The sequence below is a fragment of the Prunus avium genome, chromosome 2 (genome assembly GCF_965620075.1).
Source record: "Prunus avium chromosome 2, drPruAviu1.hap1.1, whole genome shotgun sequence".
In the NCBI taxonomy this organism is placed as follows: domain Eukaryota; kingdom Viridiplantae; phylum Streptophyta; class Magnoliopsida; order Rosales; family Rosaceae; genus Prunus; species Prunus avium.
Window position 1 is genome coordinate 9,457,678 of NC_142285.1, and position 27,873 is coordinate 9,485,550.

At 38.8% G+C, this 27,873-nt stretch overlaps 1 protein-coding gene across 3 annotated transcripts; it reads left to right on the forward strand.

Annotated features, from left to right (window-relative positions):
• The first annotated feature begins 16,884 nt into the window (after positions 1-16,884).
• LOC110747460 (TMV resistance protein N-like) lies at positions 16,885-21,794 on the forward strand. 3 transcript variants are annotated; one of them, XM_088248097.1, is made up of 6 exons: positions 16,885-17,804; positions 18,243-19,308; positions 19,447-19,530; positions 19,630-19,719; positions 19,871-20,587; positions 20,680-21,794. In XM_088248097.1, the coding sequence occupies exons 1-6, from the start codon at positions 17,239-17,241 to the stop codon at positions 21,268-21,270; spliced, it is 3,114 nt and encodes a 1,037-aa protein (XP_088104223.1). In that variant the 5' UTR covers positions 16,885-17,238; the 3' UTR covers positions 21,271-21,794. The 3 variants fall into 3 exon arrangements, with proteins under 3 accessions (XP_088104223.1, XP_088104222.1, XP_088104224.1); XM_088248096.1 differs by having other exon boundaries at positions 16,886-17,804; positions 19,447-19,719; positions 20,680-21,792; XM_088248098.1 differs by having other exon boundaries at positions 16,887-17,804; positions 19,447-19,719; positions 20,723-20,916.
• The last annotated feature ends 6,079 nt before the right edge of the window (positions 21,795-27,873 follow it).

Genomic DNA, 27,873 nt, shown 5'->3' on the forward strand with positions numbered 1-27,873 from the left:
AGTGCCTCGTATTCGGCTTCGTTGTTGGACGTTCGGAAGTCAAACCTGATGGCATATTCAATTTTGGCTCCATCGGGAGCGGTGAGTACAAGACCAGCTCCGCACCCTTGTTGGTTTGCCGAGCCATCCACGTGTAGTATCCAGAAAGGAGTTGACTGGTCGAGACGACTGTCGTTCGGCAGGCCTTCCCGTGGAGGGGTTTTTTCAGGTTATGAAGCCTCCGAAGGTGTCAGTTCAGCGATGAAATCTGCCACGGCTTGTCCTTTTTCGGCAGGCCTAGGTTTGAATTGTACGTCGAATTCTCCCAACTCGATCGCCCATTTCACCAGCCTACCGGATGTTTCTGGTTTTTGAAAAACCTGCCGAAGAGGCTGGTTGGTTAGGAGGACGATGGTGTGGGCTTGAAAATAGGGCCTCAACCGGCGGGCAGAAACGACCAGAGCTAGAGCCAGCTGCTCGAGTGGAGGGTATCGAGACTCTGCCCCCTGAAGGGCTTTGCTGACGTAGAAGATCGGTAGTTCTGCCTTCTCTGGTATTCGTATTAACACTGAGCTGACGGCAGTGTTGGATACTGATAGATATAGGGAGAGTATTTCTCCAGGTAGGGGCTTTGACAGTAGCGGAGCTCTGCCCATGTAGTCCTTCAAGTCTTGAAACGCTTTGTCGCATTCGGCAGTCCACTCTATATGATGTTTGCCCCCTTTCAAGGCTTTGAAGAACGGTGCACACTTGTCTGTGGCTTTGGAGATGAAGCGAGTGAGGGCTGCCACTCGCCCAGTAAGGCTCTGGATGTCCTTCTGTGTTTTCGGCACCTCCATGTCGATTATGACCTTGATTTTATCGGGGTTATTTTAAGGAGGATTAGAACTACCATAATTATTCAAATAAAGATTTAGATACTTTATTTTAAAGTACCGTTCCATAATTATATAATTAAAACAAATAAGAGTCTTAGCTCTGTGACTAATTGACTACCGTCTATACAGTATATCAATTACATAATTAGTCTACCAAAATTCATATTGAATCATCAATTCATTTTACGAAAATCAATATAACTTAATCTAATCGAAATGCATATCAAAGTATCAATTCATTAAACAAATCAAAATGCATACCTCAAGTTGTGCACTGTGTAGCTTCTTTGAGTTTGCTAATGATTAAACGAATATATAGAGAGAGCCAAATCATAAAATAATAATAATTATTATTATTATAAAACATATTATAGAAAATAAAAGAATAGAAACAACTGAAGAATTTTTTTATAAAAAAAAAACCTAGAACAAAACCATAAGAAAAGATTTTTTATATATATTTATTTAAGAAGCAAAGTGGCGTGAGTTCACCTTGTGGGTCTACAGCAAGCAACGAGAAATCTTCCAGTTTCAAGAAAAGCAATTCCACACAAGGATTAAGGCCTCATTTGAGATTGCTTTTTTTCGTCAAAAACCTACTTCACTTTAAAGTTAAGCAGTTTAAGGTGTTTGGTAAATCTAAAATATCCCGATTATTTTAAAAGCAGTGGCCTTTTGACAGCAACTTTTAAAAGCAGGTTATGAGTTGCTTTCAAAAGAAGTAGAGATGAGCAGTTAATGACTTTTTTCAATTCCAAAAATACCATCATTAATTTTTTTTTTAAGACACCACCTCCACCTCCACATCCAACTCCACCATCTCCACCACCACCTTCACCACCACCGACCGCCACTGCCACCACCATTTCCTTCTCCGCCACCATCACCACCACCTCCTCCTCAACCTCCACCACCTCCACCTCCACCACCAACACCATCATGCCGCCACCACCATCTCATCCTCAACCTTCAACACCATCACCTCCACAACCACCATCCCTACCACCACTATCACAACCACTGCCTCAACCTTCATCACCACCACCACCTCCACCACCACCACCACCACATCCCTCTCCGTCTTCGCCACCATCACTACCACAACCACCACCTCGTTCTCCACCTCCACCACCTCCACCACCACTTTGCCATTGCCACCACCACCTCCACAACCACCATCCCCACTACCACAACCACCACTTCCACCTTCATCACCACCACCACCTCCACCACCACTATTACCACCACATGATTAGCGCATAACACTTTCAACAATCTATTTTAATCATTATTCACAGTTACAACATTTTTATATTAAAATTTACCAAACAGTTTTTACACTGTTTTTTGTACTAACAACACTTTAAAAATATTGTTTACCAAACATGTAGCTGCTTTACTTTACAGATAATTATTTTCAAAGCACAGTAGAAGCAACTTTTTTTAAAGTAACAGCAATCCCAAACTTGCTCTAAATCCTCTCCGTCGTTGAACTTGGAATGTTATTGTATTCGTACATGGATTAATTTGATTGCAGATTTTGTGGCATGGCATGGAGTAAAGACTAAGGCTTTTTGGCAATGTTTTTAAATAAAAAAAATTAAGTGCGCTGCGCCTGCAAAGCACAACAGTGTAGCAGCCAAATATAAGACATTGTTGAGGCATTCTCTAAAACAGGTGGTGGGCACCTTCAACACATATCAAAGGGGCAAACCCACCCACCACCATTGCTTTTTTTGGCAAGGGCAAGTGCAACTGCACCTTCTTACGTCTCTGTAGAAACCCCACTACTCATGGAGCAATGGCTATGTTTGTACCATATTTGGAAATGGACCAAATTTGGTTTATTCTTTAAATAAAGCTGCATGTAGCCCAGACCCAATCTCTTCCTTTCAAACTGAAAATGGTTTTCTCATATTTGGGCCGAGAATTGACAAAATTCCTTTAGAAGCCCATACCTCAACAAGCCTCATTTTAACCCACACTTAAGTCAAGAAGGTAAGTAAGCATTACTAGTTGACCCAAATGACAGTCTGAAGATGGTTTCTCGCCATTAAGAAATGACTTGATCGCTGTCTCTCTCAGCAAGAAAGCACGCTAGATAATGGACGGAAAAACCAAGAGGAACCGTCTTCCGACTGGATCTTCAGCTGCGAAAGGATGACAAATCAAAGGAATACCCCTTAACTATAAGGAATCAATGGTTGAGTGATAGCTTGGTTGTTTACATTGAGAAAGATGTTTTTTCTTGTATTAGTAATGCAAATATAATGCGACGTTTTCATGATATATGAAACCTCGTTGGCAACAATTGTAGGTTAATTGTAATGTTATTTTTTCAATTAATTATGAATAACATTAGTATTGTTTAAATTATAAGGATATTTAGTTTTTTTTATTTTTTTTATTTTTTTTATTTTATAGCTTTTAGCTTTTAAGAATTGCACCTCCGCTGAAAAATTCATGGGTCCACTGCTGCCCACCCGCGTATGTTCTCTTTCCCTCTCTCCTAGCTTCATGTGTTTCTGTTGTCCTCATTCAAGTAGGAGTGGAGTTATGGAACTCAGATTTGGAAATATGACTATGGAAGTTCAAATACTTTTACTGTTTCAGTCACCCATATATTTTATATGCCGACATCGTGATGAATGTGAACGTTTGAAAATTTGTTTCAGCTCTAATGCATGATCATTTTGTGAAGAGTTGTTCCTTTAGAAAATTGTCTAGTGAATTCTAATGTTTGTTATGCAACAAACAATTCTCAAATTACTAGAAAAATAAAAATAAAAAGATATCAGGATTTAAACTTCGAAAAACTTGCTTGTAAAAACTGAAGAATGTTTTGTAGGACCGGCCTGAGTTTTTTATGGTCCAGGGCAAAAGTAAAGAATTAGGCCTCTTCCTACTCTTACATTTTTTTAAAAAATTTCCTTTAACTAAAAGTTTAACATTCAAGATAAATAAATGATGTCTATTCAAACTTGAATATAAAAGTTCAAAATCTAAAGCATTTCTACTTGTGAACATTGTTATGTTATCTCATAGTTTCACTACAGTTTTCTGAATTCTTTATTGTATTTAGAATAAAATGAAAATTGCCAGATTTGCATTTGTTTTCATCTATGCAGGTCTTAGATTTTGTTTTGACCTATTCATTCATCAATTCCAAATAAAATGTTTACATCAACTTCAATAGTGTGATTTAGTTCATTGCAATAGATGCAATTGCAATAGAGGGTGCTATAATGTGATGAACCCTCTATTGAATTCCAATAGGCTAACCATGAGACCCACATGACAATAAACTGAAGCTATTGAACTGTATCATTGCAAGAATAACCGCAATTCAATTTAATAGATGCCAAAATAATTTAATTTATTAAACTAATATTGTATTAAATTATTGAACAGCCATTGCGGATGCTTTAATGAAAATATAGATTATTGACGAATACACCATATAGTCAAGAAGATACTCAAAATATATACTCAGAATAAATTTTTTTTTTTTTTTTTAAGAAGTAAAACTTTCAACCAAGATCCGCGACGGATCTGAAAACTATATAAATCAAAGTTATTAATTATGAAGTCCATATCAACAGGAAAATGATTAAATCAAATATAAGTATTATCAGTAGAATGGCGTTGTTGATGAAAGAATCTTCAACCATATTACGAGGAATAATTTATGATGCATTGACATATGGCCTATGAAGTATTATGAGAAGTTATGATGCGATTGTAGCCTCTACTATTAGCTCAACCAGATGAACTATACAAGTGGGAAGGGGAGGACCCATTACAATTCCAAAATCTCTGAAATATGCGAATTCCATGACAAAAGAAAAAGAAAAGGGAAGCTTGAAAGAAAGCTCATCTGGAAAAAAGAATGCGCGTGGTGGCAAAAGAAATATCACCATTTGAGTTTGACCGCTTTGTAGTTGCACTTGCACCGAAAGTTCTTCATACAATGAAATGAAATATTGTTACTAAAATATCCCTATAGTCATTTGAGCAAAAGTGAAAAAAAAAAAAAACCAAAAGAAATTTCTTTTTTCAATTCTCCTTACACTTTGTCTAAAAAAGAGGTTTTAAGACAAAGGAATCTAGCTCAGTGAAAAAGAGCCTTAATTTGCAAACCAAAGATCTCCAGTTCGAATTCCCATAGCATCAAAGTAGTGTGTGTATGTGAGAATTCCTTCTTCCCTAAACTACAACTTGTATTGAAAAAGAAAGTGGTTTTAGAAATAGTAAACTTAGATAAGAAAGGGCCTTGTCTACAAAATTTATCAATAAAGTCGTTGAGGAGATTTCAGTTCAACTTTTATTTTGCTATATTTATGTTATGTTAGTCTTTTTTTTTTTTTTTTTAACATTTCAACAATAAAAAAAGTCAAAATTTGGACAATATTAGAAACCAACTTTTTATTTCATAGACTTCAAATGTAAAACAGATTTTTAAAAAAATTACAAACAACTAACAAAAAAATTAAGGAAGTAGCCGTTGGTCAATTTTTTTTATTTTTTTTATTTTTTTTATAAAAAAAGGTGGTCAACAACCATCTAAATGGGCGAGTACAAGGGTGGAGTTGAAAAAGAATTTATTTTTTTGAAATGAACCAAAAGAAACGAACCAATATAGCGTGTTTTTTTTTATAGATAATAATAATAAAAGTAATAGTAACTATAAGGGGAGGGGGACTTCTCACACATACACACCTTGCAAGGTCTCATGGTCTCATGGGAATTTAAATCTGAGACCACTAGTTTGTAAGTCACCCTTTTTCACTGGGCTAGACTTCGTTGGCAAACAAGTGTAGTTTATATGATTTAATGTATGCTTTTATTTCTAAAAAGACTATAGAAACTTAAAGTCTCAAAAATAAAATTACCATTAAATTTTAAGCTAATAATTTTAACTAATCCACCCATTAAAAATTTGTGATTCCACACTTGGGTGAGTATGATATGTTGAAGTCACAAGGCAAGTCACCAATGCAAATGGGATGGCAGCTTTTTCTCCAGGCAGGCCCCAATGAGTTTCAAGAGTTTCAACCATCCTTTTTTTCTTCTGTAACTAACTTTATTCCTTTACTTTTTTTGACACAGAGAATTTAAATGCCCATAAAATCATTACCGTGCTCCCTACTAGCTCACTCGATGAACTATTAAAGTGGGAAGGGAGGACACCCATTAAAACTACAAAAAGAAAACTTAAAGGTAATGTCGGTCAAAAGATAAAGTAAAGGTAATGCTTGTCAAATCGCTGCATTTCAACCAAAAAAATAAAGAACGAAAAGTAAAGGAAATATCACCGTTCGATCACTTGTAGTTGCAATGAAATTTCTTCACTAAAACTCGTGTAGACTATCTAAACGCAAAGCTAATTTTCCGTCATTTTTTTTTTATCATAAGGGCCTTTGCAAAGAATCTTTTCAACATTTTTCCCCGTGTGGATTCGGTGTGTATATTTTCGTGTGAATTTTCACATCATTTCTAGGCAGGGTGGTTTTTGTTTTCTTTTTTCTTGGAAAAAACGGACAGGTGAAAAGAAAAGCAATTGAGTTGTGAAAGACTACTAAGTTGCCCTTTTTCTTTTGATGTAAAGGATTCCTTTACTTCTTGAAAACAAATTACTAATATAGGAATAATGTACTAATTGAAGGATCACCCAGCAAAATATTGCTACGTCCCAATATCATCAATAGTCTCCACCAACCCAAATAGTTCAGCTAGATCGAGAGACTTATGCTAGAGCATGGGACATGTGTTTACCTAATGGTTAGAGTTGGTTACAGCTGTTAGAATTGTTAGGAGGTTGGTTAGCTTAGCTGTTAGCATGATTACTTACTCATTAAGCAAAGAGACTAAGTAATCATATATATACTGTACAGTGAAAACAATTCAGTAAGTAATATACAGCATTCAGTTTTCTCTTCTGCTCTCAGAAACTTCTTGTAAACTCTTTTCTTCTTCTGTCTCAATTACCATTGTTAGCATGGTATCAGAGCCCTTCGTGGTTCTGAGGGCCTGATTTCTTGCTTCCGCTTCCCTCTTCTTCCCTATTTTTCCCTCTGTTTTCTTCACCTTCGTTGTTTCTGCAAATTTCTTCGTTCTCTTCATGTCTGACATACGATTCTGTAATTTCGTCAATTTCTTCGATCTTTGATTTCTGTTCTTCCAGTTTCTTCGATCTTCAATTTTTTCGATCCTCAATTTCTTCGATCTTCGATTTCTGTCCTTCAATCTCTTCGCTCGATCTTTGATTTCTATTCTTCAATTTCTTTGATTTTCAATTTCTGTTCTTCATGGCGAATTCACATCTCAAGATTGACGGTATTCTCGGTCTCATCACGATCCGGTTGAAGGATGATAACTTCTTGAAGTGGCGTTATCAAATCGAGTCGGTTCTGGACGGCTACGATCTCTTTGGCCACTTTGATGGCTCGAATGTTGCACCGCCAAAATTTGCAATTTTGGATGAGGAAGGTGTTACATCTGAACTCACTGTAGCCTACAAGGCCTGGGTGCAGGCCGACAAAGCACTTCTTAGCTTGTTGATTGCCACGCTTTCTGATGAGGCGCTAGAATATGTCATCGGTTGCAAGACGGCGCATGATGCCTGGTTGAATCTGACGGATCGTTATGCCACGGTCTCTCGTGCTCGTATCAATCATCTCAAAACCGAGCTTCAAACTGCACAGAAAGGCTCTGAATCAATTGAGAAGTTCTTGCTTCGCCTCAAACACATTCGCGATCACCTTGCTATCGCTGGTGTTTTGGTGTCCGACGATGATATGATGATTGCAGCCTTGAATGGCCTTCCTTCTAAGTATGATATGATTAAGACAGTCCTGGTTGCTCGTGACACTTCGCTCTCCTTCAAAGACTTTCGCAATCAATTGCTTGCGGCTGAACAAGCTGCAGAGGCACGCGTGCTTTCTTCTCATGCACCTATGGTTGGCATGCTAAGTCAATCCTCTCCCTCTGCTTCTTCCCATGCCTTCTCTGGTTCTGGTCACGGTGATGGTCTCCTTCCAACTCCTCCAGTGCCTCATACTGCTTATATGAGTTCGCAGCCTTTTGGTCGATCTTCTTCTCATTCTTTTGGTGGCCGAGGCAGATCCTCTGGTTCTAGACCTTTTGGTCGTGGTTTTCAGAACAGGTTTCAAGGTCCTCCTAAGTCTGGTGGTGGTGTTGTTCCTGAGTGTCAAATATGCAGCAAGTGCGGTCACACCGCAGTCAATTGCTATTTTCGCAATTCGAATTCCTCTTCTCCCGGGTGCTCTTCCACAATTGAATGTCAGATTTGTGGCAAAAAGGGCCATGGGGCTCTAGATTGTTATCATCGCTCCAACTATGTTTATCAAGGTTCTCCACCACCTGCCTCCATCACGGCCATGGCAGCTCAGACTTCTTTCTCTCCTGATGCTGTCTGGATTGCAGATAGTGGGGCCAGTCATCACATGGTACCTCATATGACCACAATGGATTCTGCTTCACCTTGCACCTCTTCCGATCAAGTTAGAGTGGGAAATGGGGAAGGTTTGCGCATTGATCATATTGGCTCAGCTCATATTCCCACTACAACTTCCTCTCGGTTTTTATCTTCAGTTTTTCATGTGCCTCAGCTTACGGCCAATCTTTTGTCTGTGTATCACTTGTGCCGGGATAATAATTGCCGTATGATTTTTGATCAATTTGGATTTTCTATACAAGACAAAGTCACCAATAGGGTTCTGTTCCACGGCAAGAGTGATCATGGCCTGTATCCCATCCCATGCTCGGTCCCTTCTTCAACTCGTGTAGACAATAAGCAGCCAAAGATGGCTTTTCTTAGACAACAAATTCATTCCTCGCTGTGGCATAGTCGATTGGGTCATCCTACTAATGAGGTTGTTCAACTCATGCTTAAGGAAGCACAACTTCCAGTAGTTTCAGATTCCATTTCTCAGATGTGTTCTTACTGCTTGAATGGTAAAATGCATCATTTACCTTTTTCTGCAAAGCACGATAAAGCTCTTCTTCCTTTCTATAGGATTCATAGTGATGTATGGGGGCCTGCACATTGTAAATCAGTTGATGGATATCGATATGTTGTAAGCTTCATTGATGAATATACTGGTTTTCTGTAGCTATACCCTCTTTCTGTCAAATCTGAGGTGTTCTCTCTTTTTCTCAAGTTTTTTGCCTTTATTACCAATCACTTTCATGCCTCAATAAAATACTTTCAAAGTGATGGAGGGGGAGAATATATGAGTCATCAGTTTCAGGATTTTTTATCTACTCATGGCATTGTTCATCAAGTCTCATGCCCCTATACACCTCAGCAAAATGGTCTTGTTGAAAGGAAAAATAGGCATTTTGTAGAGACTGCTATTACTCTCTTGACTGAAGCTTCTATGCCTGACAAATTTTGGTTCCATGCCATGGCACATTCAGCTTACCTCATTAATCGAATGCCTAGTAAGGTTCTTGCCAATCAATCTCCTTATTTTCGGCTTATGCAAAAATTGCCTGATATCAGATATCTGCGTGTGTTTGGGACTGCTGTCTATCCGTGCTTAAGAGAGACTAATTCTCATAAATTGCAACCTCGTACTGCTACTTGTGTGGTCATGGGATATCTTATGGGCTATAAGGGTGTGTTGTGTTATAATTGTACTACTCACGGATTTGTCATCTCTCGCCATGTCATCCATGATGAGTCTATTTATCCTTTCAAGCATCCCAGCCCTTTACAATCCAATATTGTGTCCTCTGTGTCTCCATCTCTTTCCATTTCTCTCCCTTCCACTCTTATCATTCCTTCTGAGAACCTTGTTCCCCATGCCAGTCCTCTCTCCTCTTCTCCCTCTCGTAGAGAGTTTTCTCCTGCTGCTCCTTCGCATCTCCTTTCTACAGATGCATCTTCTTCTTCTGTTCAGCCTCTGGCGGGCTCTTTTCCAGTTTCGACAGATCAGCATTTGCTTCCTCTTGCTCATGTCAATTCTGGTTCTTCTTCTAGTCTCTCTTCTTCTTCAAACATCCATCCCATGACTACCAGGTCCAAATCTGGTCTGTGTCAAAAGAAGTCTTTTGAGGATTATCAGTGTTTTACTTCTTTACATGATTCTACTACACTTGATGAGCCTTCTACATTTCGTGTGGCTTCTTTCTCTCCTGCCTGGATTAAGGCTATGGAGGAAGAGATTTCTGCCTTAACCATGCAGGGTACTTGGTGTTTGGTCCCTCGCCCTGTCAATACAAATATTGTTGGCTCCAAATGGATTTACAAGATCAAAAGAAATTCAGATGGGACAGTTTCTCGCTATAAAGCTCGACTGGTGGCACAGGGGTTTAGTCAAGAGGCTGGCTTTGACTACGATGAAACCTTCAGTCCAGTGGTACATCATACCACAGTTCGTCTTATTCTCAGTTTGGCTTCTATTAATGGCTGGTCTTTGCGGCAGCTTGATGTCAAGAACGCTTTTCTTCATGGCGATCTTGACGAGGAGGTTTACATGAAACAACCACAAGGGTTTGAAGACTCTTCTCATCCTGACTATGTGTGTAAATTGCAGAAATCTTTATACGGCTTGAAACAAGCTCCAAGGGCCTGGAATGCCAAGTTTACGGGTTACTTACCTTCTCTTGGTTTCAAAATGTCACACAGTGATCCAAGTCTGTTTGTGAAGATTTCAGATTCAGCTATTGTTGTATTATTGCTTTATGTTGATGATATTATTCTCACAGGTTCAAACCCTCACGTTATTCAAGAGGTTATTACAGATCTTGGTTCAGTGTTTGACCTCAAGGACTTGGGTCCTCTTACCTTCTTTCTTGGCCTACAGATTTCGTACAGGTCAAATGGTGATCTTTTTATCAATCAACAGAAGTATGCCAAAGATCTTTTAGTCAAGGCTGGGATGGAGTCATGTCGATCCTGCCCAACTCCCTCTAAACCTCACACACAGGTTCTTCCCATAGATGGTGAACCTTTAAAGGAACCTTCAGTATACCGCAGTATAGTGGGTGCTCTTCAGTACCTAACTTTTACAAGACCAGACCTCGCCTACTCTGTTAATACTGTCTGCCAATTTATGAACAGTCCCACAGAGGTTCATTTTTAGTTGGTTAAAAGGATTTTGCGCTACATTCAAGGGACTTTGCACTATGGTCTTACTTATTCTTCTTCTGTTCCAGTTTCTTTGTCTGCATATAGTGATGCAGATTGGGCTGGGGACATTACCACTCGACGATCAACCACAGGATTTGTTGTCTTCTTGGGTTCCAATCCAATTTCATGGCAGTCTAAGAAGCAAGGGTCTGTCTCCCGTAGCTCCACTGAAGCTGAATACTGTGCTCTTGCTAATGCCTCAGCCGAGGTAGCTTGGGTTCGTCAGATACTTGCAGATCTTCATGTATTTCTCCCAGAACCTCCACTGTTGTTTTGTGATAACATGTCTGCATTGGCTCTCAGCTCTAATCCCGTGTTTCATTCTCGTATCAAGCATTTGGATGTCGACTTCCATTTTGTTCGAGAACGTGTACAACATAAAGACTTCTTAGTGCAATACATTCCTACTGATGATCAGATTGCTGATGTTCTTACTAAGGGACTTCACAGCCCAGTATTTGTTAAGCATTGTACCAATCTCAGTTTAGGCACCCTAACTGAGATTGAGGGGGGGTGTTTACCTAATGGTTAAAGTTGGTTACAGCTGTTAGAATTGTTAGGAGGTTGGTTAGCTTAGCTGTCAGCTGTTAGCTGTTAGCATGATTACTTACTCATTAAGCAAAGAGACTAAGTAATCATATATATACTGTACAGTGAAAACAATTCAGTCACTACTACAAAAATTGAAATAGACGACGGGGAAATGCCGTCGTCTTTTTCTTTTTCAAACCGTCGTTAAATCGACAGTCGTCTTTTTGAAAGTCAAACTACGACGGTAATTCACCGTCGTCTATTATATGTAAAAACGACGGTTTTTAAAAGAACCGTCGTCTATTACATGTAAAGACGACACTTTTTCTGAAAAAAACCGTCGTTATTGAATGTAAAGACGACACTTTTTTTTATAGAACCGTCGTCTATTAAATATAAAGACGACACTTTTTCTGAAAAAACCGTCGTCTATTTATGTAAAGACGACACTTTTTCTGAAAAAACCGTCGTCTATTTAAATGTAAAGACGACACTTTTTCTGAAAAAACCGTCGTCTATTTAATGTAAAGACGACACTTTTTCTGAAAAACCGTCGTCTATTTAAATGTAAAGACGACACTTTTTCTGAAAAAACCGTCGTCTATTTAAATGTAAAGATGACACTTTTTCTGAAAAAACCGTCGTTTATTATATCCAAAGACGTCTATTAAATCTAAAAATGACGGTTTTGTTCCAAAAAATCGCCGTTTATTATCTGTAAAAATGATGTACTAATTTCATTTTAGATATCCTAAAAAATTATTTCTTTCATAAAACTTGAAGATTCAATTGTAATTACATTGTTTACCAATCTTGATTCCTACTATATCCATACAAAATACCATATTTATAACATTATAACCTATAATTACAAAATACCATATCCAAAGCATTAACCTATGGTTGTTGTATCTTCCACAATTTGTACTTGTTCTCCACATTCAGCTGTCATCTTGGAGTAGTGTTCTAAGTCATCTTGGTCAAATGGATCTTATATTCTTCTAAGTTGTCATCTTGGCCTTTGAGCTACACTTGATATAAGCTGCAGCACCTATTTGCCATGTCATCTTACCTGAGCAATCAAAAACCACAATAAGATTACATTATCTTGCTGTCATTTTAACTAACAAAAAATATGCATAAGCTTATGCAGGAAAAGTTCATTTGTAACACAATACAGAAGAACATTTTGACTAACTTAGAGTTTCTTTTGTGACGTGGATGGCGAGCTCACCAAGAAGGCGCGATGGAGATCTGTCATCGAACCTCAAGCGACATCGAAGACCAAATCTGATGTTCTAGGATTTTCCCATCTCGCAAGGTCTCTAGATCTGTTTTCAAGGTCATCTTAACTAACAAAAAATATGCATCATCTATACAAGCATAAGCTTATGCAGGAAAAGTTCATTTGTAACACAATACAGAAGAACATTTTGACTAACTTAGAGTTGCTTCTGTGACGTGGATGGCGAGAGCTCACCAAGAAGGCGTGATGGAGATCTGTCATCGAACCTCAGGCGACATCGAAGACCAGATCTGATGTTCTAGGATTTTCCCATCTCGCAAGGTCTCTAGATATGTTTTCAAGGACATCGTCGTCGTTGACTGTGAATATGGCGTCGATGGCGGCTAGTGATGACTGATGCGAAGAACGATGGCGTTGATGGCGTCACTGCGTCGATGGCGTTGATGGCTGGTCGCTGCTTCGATGGCGTCGATGGCTGGTAGGTACGTATGAGGAGTAGAAAGGTGAGAGATGGAGTGTTTCAGATAGCTCAGGAGGGTTTCAAGAAGAGAGGAGCTCAGGAGGTTTCAAGGAGGGAGAGATAAAGTTTTCAGAGACGGGGGAAAATCTGAAAATTTGTCAAGCGCGAATTCACTTAAGTGGCCTTTTTTTAGCGTGTTTTAAAAGACGACGCTTGTTAATGAGAGATAAGGTTTTCAAAGACGGGGGAAAATTTGAAAATTTGTCGAGCGCGAATTCACTTAAGCGGCCTTTTTTTAGCGTGTTTTAAAAGACGACGCTTTTTATAAAAAAATCGTCATCTTTACATATAATAGACGACCCTTTTTTAAAAAAAACCGTCATCTTTACATATAATAGACGACCCTTTTCATAAAAAACCGTCGTCTTTACATAATCCGTCATTCGTTTGTTTTAAAATTAAGTCGTTTATTATGATTTACAACGTCTTTAATTTCTTAATGCCGACGTGGTTTGTGGGTTTTATTAATAATATTTTATTCTATTTAATTCGAAATATTCATAATAAATTTAAAATAAATTCAAAAAATGCAACGTCAACTCCTATGAAGTCATTGAGATATTTTCTTCCCCCTTAAGCTTTAAAAAATTAAGTTTGAGTTATACAAATTTAAAATTACCACCAAAAAGAAAAATGTTTTCATGAGTCACAACATCACTTATACTTTAATGGTTTAGGGTTTAGGGTTTAGGGGGATAAAGGTTTATTTTTGGGGTTTAGGGTTTATGGTTAATATATATTAGGCCGTAAAACCATAATCCCTTTTCTAAAATTATTTAAACATATATATATATATATATATATATATATATATATATAATTTAGGGTTTATATTTTATGGTTTAGGGTTTAGGGTTTAGGGTTTAGGGTATAGATGTAATAAGCGTCATGTTTATTTATATTGTTAACGACGGTTTTTTTGTTTTCCGTCGATGATTATCGAAGAGCGCATTTCTAAACCATGATTTCTTTAAAATGACGTTGTACACACATAACAACGTCATAGTTTTTTAAAAAGTGACGTAAAAGGTTTTTTAAACAACGCTATTTTTCAAACCGTCGTCTTTATATATAATAGACGACCCTTTTTATAAAAAAAACCGTCGTCTTTACTTATAATAGACGACCCTTTTTATAAAAAAACCATCGTCTTTACATATAATAGACGACCATTTTTATAAAAAACCGTCGTCTTTACATATAATAGACGACCCTTTTTATAAAAAAAACCGTCGTCTTTACTTATAATAGACGACCCTTTTTATAAAAAAACCGTCGTCTTTACATATAATAGACGACCCTTTTTATAAAAAAACCGTCGTCTTTATATATAATAGACGACCCTTTTTATAAAAAAAACCGTCGTCTTTACATATAATAGACGACCCTTTTTATAAAAAAACCGTCATCTTTATATATAATAGACGACCCTTTTTATAAAAAACCGTCGTCTTTACTTATAATAGACGACCTTTTTTATAAAAAAACCGTCGTCTTTACTTATAATAGACGACCCTTTTTATAAAAAAACCGTCATCTTTACATATAATAGATGACAGTTCTTTCAAAACAACCATGTCTTTACCAAAAAAAGGACACTTGATTTTTAAAAGACGACGCTTGTCATACCTGCTGTCGTTGTTTTTTGGTCAGATTTTAACTCTAAAGAAAAGCTTTTTAATAAGACGACACTTTTTTATTTGTGTGCGTCGTTATAAAAAAATTCTCAACAGTATCTCCATTTTTTAGTTGTTTAAGTCACTTTTCCACGACGGTTTTTTGTTACCGTCGTCTTTTTAAAAACAACGACGGTTTTTTGTTCTACCGTCGTCTTTTTCTGGTCGTCTTTTGCCCTTTTTGTAGTAGTGAGTAAGTAATATACAGCATTCAGTTTTCTCTTCTGCTCTCAGAAACTTTTTATAAACTCTTTTCTTCTTCTGTCTCAATTACCATTGTTAGCAACATGGAGCCCCATAATCCAAAAAGGGCATAAAACAGGATTATGGATGCAGAGGTGGGGGACCACCAGTGGATCGAGTACTGACTCCATGGACCCACCCATCAGATCAATCCATCCATGAGAGATGAGACCATGCATGCATGCGATGCACATGTACACATGGAGAGCAGGAAGTCGTGTTTTCAGGGATGGGATGGGTCATAAAGCCATGCTACATGGAAGGCGGGGTCCACTAAATTTACAGCAATAATCAAAAAGCAGCCACCGACAATCAATCCTTACCCTTTACTGTGCACTTCGAAGACTTTCATCACAAGACTAGGCTGTTCAATTTCTAACATGTTAAATCATGTTACTAAGTAATTAGCCACTGCTTAAAGACATTGATATGCCTTTGCTTTGAATGTGTTTATTGTAGTAAAGCCACTAAACATTTGAGTCTCACTTTGCCCCTAAAATTCAATTTGTCTTACTTTACCCTACATATTAGAATTTTGTGTCTCATTTTGATATATTGGTTAACATAGTCAAAAAATCTGTTAAGTATGCTCGCAAGGCACATGTTGAGCCCACTTGATAATTGATGTGGTTTGCCACAAGTACAAAAAATATATATTAATAAAGAAGTATTTAATATTCCAAAATGTTAAATAGACATTACAAATTCAATTTAAAATTAAAAAACTACAAATCCGGAAGAAAAAAAAAATATTTGAAACATACCAAACCCACACAAAACCACAATGGCTCAATTTTAGTAATGCAGATTAAGGGTTAATTTTGACAAAAGTACTTGCGGAATTGGTGCCTTCCAGCTCAAACTTGCAAAAAAATGGACAATTGAAGGGTATTTTTGGACAATTGGTGCCTTCCTACTCAAACTTGCAAAAAAAAAATGTGTCATAGTTATTTTTAACAAAAGTACTTGCGAAAGACACCAATTGATCGAAAATACCCTTTAATTGACATTGAAAGCAGCGAAAAGGTGGGACCCATGCCTGCCACATAGACAATTAAGGGAAATTTTGATAGCCGAAACCAGGATTGCAAAAAATTAAAACGATTGGGGTACATGATTGTTAAAATTGAGAGTGCATGGGCAAACATGCTTTAAGGGTGAGAGTTCAAAGTACTAAATTGAAATTAACTCAAAAATTAATAAAAATGATTTTTGTGAAAACAATTTAAAATCTTAAGGTGTGTTTGTGTAATTTTTGAAACTCCAGGAAATTTTGTGAAAATGCCAAAAATCTCAAGAGTGTTAGTGTAAATAACTCAACTAAAAAATATAAAAAAAAAACATTAACACGTAAACTAAATTACAACATAAAAAATTTAGAGCTTCAAATATAAAGTCCCAAACATAGAGCCCCGTTGTGAGAGAGAATATATTTTCTAGGTGCCATGTACTGAAAGAAAAAGAGACACAAACCAGCCTTAATAATAGTGAGGAGGTCCTAGTCAAAAAGTAGACGTTCCATCATGTATGAAAGAAAACACATGGAGAGCACGTGGAAAAAAACACATGGAAAAAAAGACGATAAGTTGCCTTGAAGGTTCCTTACCTATAGATGCTTCAGTAAATTAAAGACCGCGTCAGTATGAAAAGAAAATTCAGCGTTTGATGACTTGAAGTTGAAACGCAAGTTCCTCACTCCATTAACTTAATCACGTCCGCATGGAAGGTGGTAGGAAACTGCTTCGTGAAGAACTCTTAAAAATCTAACCAGGGCGCCACTGCCAGTCTGCCATACCCAATTCTTTGAGCTTCTCTTTAGTTGATCTTGATGAATGTACAAGTTAGTTAAGTTTGGCACATGGAGAGCACGTGAGTTTGTTGAGTTTGTTTAAGCCTTAAGCTATTTGTCATGAATATAAGCTTAGTTCTTACTGTATCGTTTTATTAAGAAAGAAAATCAATACAAAATCAGGTAAGATTCTCTCTGCTTCTTCTTCAATTCTTCAATGTTCTCCAAATTCTTATCCAGGTTTATGGGGAGTTGGGTTGCTCAACCTCAACTTCCTTCATATCAACCAGTCTCTTCTTCTCCTTCTTCTTCTTCTTTCACTCATGATTCATCATGGACATATGATGTGTTTTTGAGTTTTAGAGGTGAGACACGCACCAATTTTACAGATCATTTGTACAAGGCCTTGTGTGATAAGGGCATCTACACCTTCATTGATCGAGAGCTTGTAAGAGGAGAAGAAATATCGCCAGCCCTTGTCAAAGCAATTGAAGAATCAAGAATTTCTCTCATTGTATTCTCTGAAAACTATGCATCTTCGAGGTGGTGCTTGGATGAACTTGTCAAGATCCTTCAATGTAAACAATCAAACCAACAAATAGTTTTGCCCATTTTTTACAAGGTGGATCCGTCGGATGTGGGAAACCAAACAAATAGATTTGGAGATGCATTTAAAGGCCTTATTGAAAGGAAATTCAAGAATGACAAGGAGAAAGTGCTCATATGGAGGAAAGCTCTTAAAAAAGCAGCAAAATTGTCCGGTTATCCTCTCAAGGATGGAGAGTACGTATATTTCTGTCTTTATCATTTTCATGTTTAATTTTTTCTCTCTTCTTTCTCTAGTTACACATTTAATTGTTACTCATTATTAAAGAAAGGTATCCTTTTGTAAAAATATAAAATTGTAGGGAGAAGATCTTTATTTTTATTTTATTTTTGTATTTTTGTATTTTTATATTTTCGATAGTTGTAGGGCATTATGTTAAATTTAGTGTCTTGATTCTATATTTCAGGGTTATCTATCTTTTTCAAGTTAATTTAATTTCTTTTTCTTTTTTACTTTGGTTACATTTAATTGTTACTCATTAAAGAAAAGTATTCTTTTGTAAAAGATGTGGAAATGCTTTGGTTACTTTGGTTACATTTAATTGTTACTTCAGTATGTCATGTTCTTTTGCGTGGTTGGATATTTAAATGTGTTGAATTTGGTTAAACTGGCAGGTATGAAGCTACATTTATCAACAACATCGTTGATGAAATCTTAAGCAAAGTACTGGGCCGCACATATTTGAATGTGGCCAAGTACCCAGTTGGAATTCGGTCTCATGTACAAGATGTGAAAAAGCTTTTAGATGTTGGTGGGAATGGTCGTCGCATGGTTGGGATATGGGGGACATCTGGAATAGGGAAGACAACAATTGCAAAAGCTATATGGAATGAAATTGCCCATAAGTTTGAAGGAAGTTGTTTCTTGCCAAATGTTAGAGAAGGAAGCTTAGTCCAGCTACAGGAGACTCTTCTTGATAAGCTTCTAGGCAAAAATTTGAAAATTGGCAATGTTGATGAAGGAATCGGTGTTATAACAGAACGGCTGAGGCATAAAAAGATTCTATTAATTCTTGACGATGTGGACCAATTGGAGCAGTTAGAAAACTTGGCTGGAGATGGTTGGTTTGGTGAGGGTAGTAGAGTCATCATAACTACAAAAGATAGGGGATTGCTAGACAACCGTGAAATTGAGTTGATATACAAGGTGAAGAAGTTATATTACAACCAAGCTCTTGAGCTTTTGAGTTGGCATGCATTTGGAAGAAGTGAACCTCCAGAAGATTATTTGGAACTCGCACAACGTGCAATAGCTTTTGCTGATGGCCTTCCACTAGCCCTAGCAATTTTAGGTTCTCATCTTCGTAATAGAGGAATACGACGTTGGCAAGTTATATTAGATGATTACAAAGGAGAACCTTATACACATATTGAAAGAATACTTCAAAAAAGTTATGATGCCTTGGATGTTCACGCAAAAGAAGTTTTTCTCGACATTGCATGTTTCTTCAAGGGTGAAAAGAAGAACTATGTGCTACAAATAGTCCCCCAAAATTGCATTGAGGTACTCCTTGATAAGGCAATGATAACTATTGACTATTGGGACAATAGGATTTTAATGCACGACTTGCTAGCAAACTTGGGCAAGGATATAGTTCACAAAGAATCCCCCAATGATCCTGGCAAGCGTAGTAGATTGTGGTTTTACAAGGATGTCAAGCTAGTTCTAACGGAAAATACAGTAAGTATAATATATGTTATTATATTCAATTTGACAAGAAAGAATCATTTATGTAACCTATAATTTTCTTAACAAAATGTGCTTGCATTTTGGTTTGTACAATGACTTCATTTCCTAATTAATGCTTTTCCATCTCAGGGAACAAGAAATATTAAAGGCATCATGGTGAAGCTTCCAGAACCAGCTGAGATAACCTTGAATCCAGAATGCTTCCGTAATATGGTAAATCTTCAAATTTTCATAAACTGTAATGCATCTCTGTGTGGGCACATTAACTATCTACCCAACGCGTTAAGATGTATTGATTGTGGTCGATATCAGTTACAATCTTTGCCACCCAATTTTCTTGGAGAGCGTCTTGTTGTGTTCAATATGCCTCGCAGTCGTATCAGACAATTGGAGGGATTTAAGGTATGTATTTGAAATTATTTTAATCTATTATATATAATTTCAAATACAGTTGTTAATTTCAGAAGGAAAAAAAACGAAAATTGTTTTCTAAGTTTTTGTCTTTTGAAGCGTGTGATTAATTATTTCTTGTTTTTGTGTTCTTGTCTCACAGCATTTGCCAAACCTGACATCTTTGAATATGAGGGGTTGTCAATTCTTAGAAAAAATCCCAGACTTATCCGGAATCCCAAACATAGAGTACTTGATTCTAAGTGACTGTACACGTTTGGTTCAGATTGATGATTCTATTGGACTCCTTGATAAACTTGTTGTATTATGTCTCGATGGATGCGTTAAGCTTACGAGGTTTGGAACAAGACTTAGATTGAAATCTCTTAGAGAACTTGATCTTTCAAATTGCAAAAGGCTTGAGAGTTTCCCAGAAATAGAAGTCGAGATGGAATCACTACGGAGATTGGATATGCAAGAAAGTGGCATAAGAGAATTGCCTCTATCAATTTCATATCTTACTGGACTTGAAGTTTTGAATCTTCGTGGGTGCTTCAATCTTACTGGACTTGAATTACGGCTGCTTTATTGCTCGTCCACAGTACTAGTAGTTCATCTAGCTGGAATCAATTTTTTCACGCTTCCGGGAAAATTTGTGAGCTTGCACGTGCTTTACTTGAGTGATTGCAGGGGTCTTCTAGAAATTTCACAAAAACTGCTTTCACCAAGAGTAAGTATTGTAAACCTGGATAACTGCACATCATTGGAGAAAATTCCAAAACTGCCACTATCATCGGTGGTTGAGGATAGGGAACTGAGTTTGACCAATTGCGCTAGACTACATGGCTATGACATCACAGAAAATATGTTTCTGGATCAGGTTTCTGTCTCTTCTCTCTCTGTGTCTCTCTTTGTCTCTCCCTCTATGTTATATGGTTAAGATGATGATTGTTGTAACCAATTCTATTGTAGGTATCTTCTCATCCGCAATCTGAATTTTCAATTACTCTTCCAGGCGATGAAGTACCAAAGTGGTTCAGCTGTTGTAAAGATGCGACACTAGTTAAAGACAAATACACTTCTAGGGTTGCTCGATGTGAAGTTTGTTTTGAAATTCCTCCAAATTTAGATTGGGAGACGTTAAGATTGGTTCTATGTGTTGTTATTGTTAATAAAGGAAAGTCATATTTCATTAAAGGAAAGACATCTGTTCATATCAATAGAACAGATGTCCAATTGAAACATATGACACATACGAAACCAAAGGAAAGTCATGTGGCTCTTCAGTGTATTCCATTATTGAATCTGAGAGGGTTACATGTGGGGGAAGAACTGACGCGGTTTCAGCAGGGTAATATGTGTCAAATTATATTTGAGTTCAATGCCCCTTCCACAACCTTTAAAATCCTCTGCGGGGTCCACCTATTAGGCCACCATATTCGAGCATCACCAACTTGGTTATATTCCTACATAACACTGTCCAACAAATACAAAAGCCTATACCTCATTTTTGCCACCATTCTTGGTGTATGGTGCCTTTACAGCTCTGCATGGTGGCCTTGAAAATTGTTTGAATTGAGTTGTATTTCTTATCATATAGCCAGCCACACCGAAAGACCATGCACATACCACAAAGCAAACAATCTCGAATAATCATGATCGAAAGTTTGCCATTCTGAACAGTTTTAGCCAAGCAAATCTTTAAACAAGTTAGGATTCGGACTTGTTGGGGTCACACCCATCTGCCTTACAAGTGCATCTTTTTCCAAGGAATCTTTTGGGTTAGGAGTAGGACCCTTATTCAATCGTGTTAGCCCACTTTGAGCAGTTCTTGTAGCATTTGATAACTCAGATGCAAGATTAAACTCATCCCTATTGGTCGGCGAAGGGTCGCCAACACTGCTATTAAGCCCGCTGAGAGATGTATCTGCATATAATCCCACAATATTGTTAGCAATATTGGCTTCTTGTGTGATTGTCCTTTGTGGAACACAAAGACATGAAACACAAGACACCCCTTGTCTCATGGCACTTGTCTCATTCCTTGTTTTAGGGAATACTTTTCTTGAGCAATGTAATCCTTGTTTTAGGGAATGTTTCATGGAATGTCTTAGGGAATGTTTCATGGAATGTTTTAGGGTTATTACATGTATATATGTTTTGATGTGTAATAGAAGAAGTTAAGTTGAAATCAGAAAATATGCATAGCTCCCAAAATTCTCTACACTCTCCATTATCTCTACTCAACCTTCAATATTTCTCCTTAATTTGACATGGTATCAGAGCAGCGATCTTGCTGACTCTAGTCTCGAATCGTTGCTGCAATCATGGGAGAAAACGATTTCTTTCCCACTGAAAGTAGCACCACCGATCCGGCTACTCCTTATCAACCTACCTTCACAGAATTTGCTACTCAAATGGCTGAGTTGATGAAGACACAAGCATCAACATCGACTACGACTCCGACTCCGACAATTACCTACGAAACCTCCTCTGTACAAATTGGCATTAAATTGGATGGCTCCAACTATGCCTTATGGTCTCAAGTTATTGAGATGTATGTTGCTGGCAAAGACAAGCTGGGATATCTCATGGGTGAGCTCCCAGCACCTCCTCAGACAGACTCTACATTCAACCGATGGCGGACAGAAAATGCAATTGTGAAAGGGTGGCTAATCAACTCCATGGAGCCAAGGTTGATTGGCAACTTCATTAGATTCCCGACGGCCAAAGGAGTATGGGATGCAATTGCCACAACTTACTTTGATGGCACTGACACCTCCCAAGTGTATGATCTTAAAAGGAGAATCTCCCGTATGCGACAAGGGGGAGGTTCGATTGAAACTTACTACAATGATCTCCAAGGCTTATGGAGAGAAATCGATTTTCGTCGTCCAAATGAAATGAAGTGTGAGCTGGATATCAAGAAATACTATGATATCATCCAAGAAGATCGAGTTTATATTTTCTTGGATGGTTTGGATGACTGACTTGACAAAGCCCGAAGTGATGTGCTCCAAATGAGTCCATTCCCTACAGTAGAGCAAGCCTATGCTCATGTTCGACGAGAAGATATTCGACAAGCTGTGATGTTAGGAGCTCCAACACCAACCGGAGTAGGATTGGCAACAAAAGGAACATACCGACCCTCTCGCCCAACTACAACCCCAGTTGCTGCTTCTCTCCAACTACAGACCACTACCAACAAGTCGATTACTCCACCATCCTCTCGACCCAAGGCTCCCACAAATTGGAATGGTTGCACTCACTGCGGGAATCCAAAACACACTCGAGAAACCTGTTTTAAACTACATGGCTATCCAGAATGGTGGGAGGGTCTCAAGGCTCGTAAACTTGCTACTGGAGGAACGGGTCGTGCTGCCCTTGTCACCATGGACTCTCCGGTAACATTAATTCCTCATGAAGAATCTACCTCAGCACCAGAAAAGAACTCTCCATCTTTTAGTGACTCAGGTAACTGTGGATATGTATTTCATACATCATATACAAGTGACTCCACATGTTGGATTATTGATTCAGGAGCCACAGATCATATGACGTTCGATCCAAATGATTTTCTAAGTACAACTACACCACAACGAACAAGTATTGCCAATGCAAATGGTGTTACCTCTCCCGTGGTCGGTGCTGGAACCATTGGCCTCTCTCCATCCCTTACTCTTCAAAATACTTTGCTTGTCCCATCGTTGTCTAATAAATTGATGTCTGTTGGCCAAGCTACTGAGCAACTAAATTGTTGTGTACTCATGTATCCCGATTTCTGTCTATTTCAGGATATTCTCACGAAGGAGATCATTGGTCGTGGTACTAAGAGAGGGGGGTTGTACTATGTGGATGATTTCAGTATGGGAAAGGCACATAGTGTGAAGCACTCATCGACTTGGAAGGATCGACAACTTTGGCTATGGCACCGACGTTTGGGGCATCCGTCTTTTGGCTATATGAGACATCTATTTCCTGATTTGTTTTCAAATTCCTGTACCACTGATTTCCAATGTGATACTTGTATCTTGGCCAAGAGCCACAGAGCCTCTTATCCATTAAGTACAAATAAAAGTGGTGCTCCATTTGCTTTGATACATTCTGATGTTTGGGGTCCTTCACCTATCTCCACAACTTCTGGCTTCCGATGGTTTATTACCTTTGTGGATGATTGTACTCGCATGACTTGGCTCTTCATGATGAAAAATAAAACTGATGTGTTCCCTATATTTCAGTCATTTCATAAGCAAATTGACACTCAATTCTCTACCAAGATTCAAGTCCTCCGTTCTGACAATGGAGGTGAATATATCAACCATGATTTTCAGACCTACTTCCAAATGCATGGCATCATTCATGAGACCACTTGTCCTCAAACTCCTCAACAGAATGGTGTTGCGGAAAGAAAAAATCGACACCTCCTTGAAACAGCACGAGCTCTTTTGATTGGAGCTCATGTTCCTCGCCATCATTGGGATGATGCTATAGTCACTGCAGTCTACCTCATCAACCGAATGCCTTCCAAAGTTTTAGACTTCCGGACTCCATTACAAGCACTTGCCCAACATGGGCCCTTGCCCTCTGTTCAGATGCTTCCGCCCCGAGTCTTTGGTTGTGTGGCATTCGTACACCTCCATAAGAATCAACGTGGCAAGCTTGATCCATGTGCTATCAGATGTGTCTTTGTAGGCTATGCTGCCCATCAGAAGGGATATCGATGCTATCACCCCTCCAGTCGTCGTACATATGTCACTTTGGATGTCACTTTTATGGAATCGGAAATGTTTTTTCATGATCCGATGTCCAACTCTCCGCCTCACAGAGACATACAAAGAGAACCACTGGGCAAGGAGGCCCTGGAAATTCAAGAACTTGAAGATTGGAGCAAAACGGATCCCAAAAGTCCAGAAGAAAATGTAACCTGCCCAAAAGCGACCGGTCGCCAGGAGCCTAGCGACCGGTCGCTCAGAAGTTCTGAAGGAGAAAATCGAATCTGTACAAAAACGACCGGTCGCCAGGAGCCCAGCGACCGGTCGCCTCCAAGCGCTGAAGCTGAAATTCGAACCTGTACAAAAACGACCGGTCGCCAGGAGCCCAGCGACCGGTCGCTTCCAAGCGCTGAAGATGAGTTTCGAATCTGTACAAAAACGACCGGTCGCCAGGAGCCCAGCGACCGGTCGCCTCCAAGCGCTGAAGCTGAAATTCGAACCTGTACAAAAACGACCGGTCGCCAGGAGCCCAGCGACCGGTCGCTTCCAAGCGCTGAAGATGAGTTTCGAATCTGTACAGAAACGACCGGTCGCCAGGAGCCCAGCGACCGGTCGCTTCCAAGCGCTGAAGCTGAGTTTCGAATCTGTCCAGAAATGACCGGTCGCCAGGAGCCCAGCGACCGGTCGCTTCCAAGCGCTGAAGATGAGTTTCGAATCTGTACAAAAGCGACCGGTCGCCAGGAGCCCAGCGACTGGTCGCTCCACAGCAGAGAGCACAATATTTTTTCCTACTTCGCCGACGATAATGATGAAGACCCCCCGCACATCTCAGTACCAGCTGATCAATCTCCTGAGAATACTCCTGAGGTACGTGATTCTACTACATCTAATGTTTTAGTTGATAACACTGTTAGCTATCAATTACCCAATAGACAGAACCGTGGAAAACCACCAATTCGGTATTCACCGGATAATGGCAAAGCATCGAAGTATCCAATTGCAAACTATGTTTCTGCTGAAAAATTATCTGCACCTCTCCAAGGCTTTGTACACCAATTATCTGCAATTTATATTCCAACCAAAGTGAGTGAGGCATTGAAGGATCCAAAATGGGTTCACGCAATGAAGGAAGAGATGCATGCTCTAGAGAAAAATCACACATGGACACTGGAGAGTTTACCTCGGGGAAAAAGGACTGTCGGATGCAGATGGGTTTACACCTTAAAATACAATGCTGATGGGTCAATTGAACGCTACAAAGCACGACTTGTGGCAAAGGGTTACACGCAAACATATGGTATTGACTATGAAGAAACCTTTGCCCCGGTTGCAAAACTTAACACTGTTCGAGTGCTATTGTCCCTTGCAACAAATCTTGATTGGCCTCTCCACCAATTTGATGTGAAGAATGCCTTTCTCCATGGAGAACTCACAGAAGAAGTCTACATGGATATCCCACCCGGATATGTTACATCTACTCCTGCTAATGTGGTGTGCAGATTACGGAAGGCATTATATGGATTGAAACAGTCTCCCCGGGCATGGTTTGGGCGTTTTACCTTGGCAATGAAGAATTATGGTTTTAAGCAGAGTAATTCTGACCATACTCTGTTCTTAAAACACAAGGGAGGAAAGGTAACAGCTCTTATCATTTATGTTGATGATATGATTATTACTGGGAATGATAAGCAGGAAATTTCTCAACTCCAACAACGTTTAGCAAAGGAGTTTGAAATGAAAAATCTTGGTGGACTCAAGTACTTCTTGGGCATTGAAGTTGCTCGATCAAAGCAAGGCATTTTTCTCTCCCAAAGGAAGTATGTTCTAGATTTATTGGCAGAAACGGGAATGTTGGATTGCAAACCTGTGGACACTCCAATCGTTCAGAATCACCGCCTTGGGGAATATCCCAATCAAGTACCCACTAACAAAGAAAGATATCAGAGATTGGTGGGACGACTGATCTACCTATCCCATACCCGACCCGACATTGCGTATGCTGTAAGTGTTGCTAGTCAGTTTATGCATTGTCCGAGTGAAGATCATATGGATGCGGTTCTTAGAATTCTTAAATATTTGAAGTCCGCACCGGGTAAAGGACTTATGTTCTCTAAAAATGGTCATCTAAATATCAGTGGCTATACAGATGCAGATTGGGCAGGGAATGTCACTGATAGACGATCAACTTCAGGGTACTTCACATTTGTTGGTGGTAACTTGGTTACTTGGAGAAGCAAGAAACAGAATGTTGTTGCTTTGTCTAGTGCAGAAGCCGAATTCAGAGGCATGACCAAAGGAATTTGCGAACTCCTTTGGTTAAAGAAATTGCTTACAGAGATTGGATATGCACCTACATTAGGAATGCATCTACAGTGTGATAACAAGGCTTCAATATCCATTGCACACAATCCAGTCCAACATGATCGTACTAAACATGTTGAAGTGGATCGGCACTTCATTAAAGAAAAACTTGACAATAAAGAAATTCAGCTTCCGTTTGTCAGGTCCGAAGACCAGCTGGCCGATATTTTGACAAAAGCAGTTTCTAGCAGGGTATTCCACAACTCACTGGTCAAGTTGGGCATTGGTGATATCTATGCACCAACTTGAGAGGGAGTGTTAGCAATATTGGCTTCTTGTGTGATTGTCCTTTGTGGAACACAAAGACATGAAACACAAGACACCCCTTGTCTCATGGCACTTGTCTCATTCCTTGTTTTAGGGAATACTTTTCTTGAGCAATGTAATCCTTGTTTTAGGGAATGTTTCATGGAATGTCTTAGGGAATGTTTCATGGAATGTTTTAGGGTTATTACATGTATATATGTTTTGATGTGTAATAGAAGAAGTTAAGTTGAAATCAGAAAATATGCATAGCTCCCAAAATTCTCTACACTCTCCATTATCTCCACTCAACCTTCAATATTTCTCCTTAATTTGACAAATATCAGGTGTCTTAGCAGCACCAGCTGCACCATGATTTGCAGTTAATGCAACTTCAGTTTGATCAAGAAGCCCTTCTAACTGCTTGAAAGGATCTACAGTGGAAGCAGTACTACTAGTTGAATCACCAAAATCGAGCAAGTCTGGAGCAGGTTCATGATTAACTTCAGTGTGTACAGCTGCTGCCTTTGGTACCTGGGGCTTCTCTGAAGCATGGATATTTGCCTTAGACACCTTATGGTTGGCAGAAGATGGCCTCCTCTCGGTTTTTGATGAACCCCCAAACAGTGAACTGGCAAGCTTCTGCTTTTCTGGAGAAATTTCAACCTGGGGCCTCCTTGACTTATAAGTATCACGTGCTTTTGAATTTGAAGTGCTCACGCTATCTGCTTGTGTGACCCCATTCGCTGATTTCTGGGAACTAGAACTAGAGGAATTTGAGATCGACAACGCTTGAGAGGAGTATGTTGGCCTACCCCATTTTCTTTGAACACCACTTAAGTTCCGATGA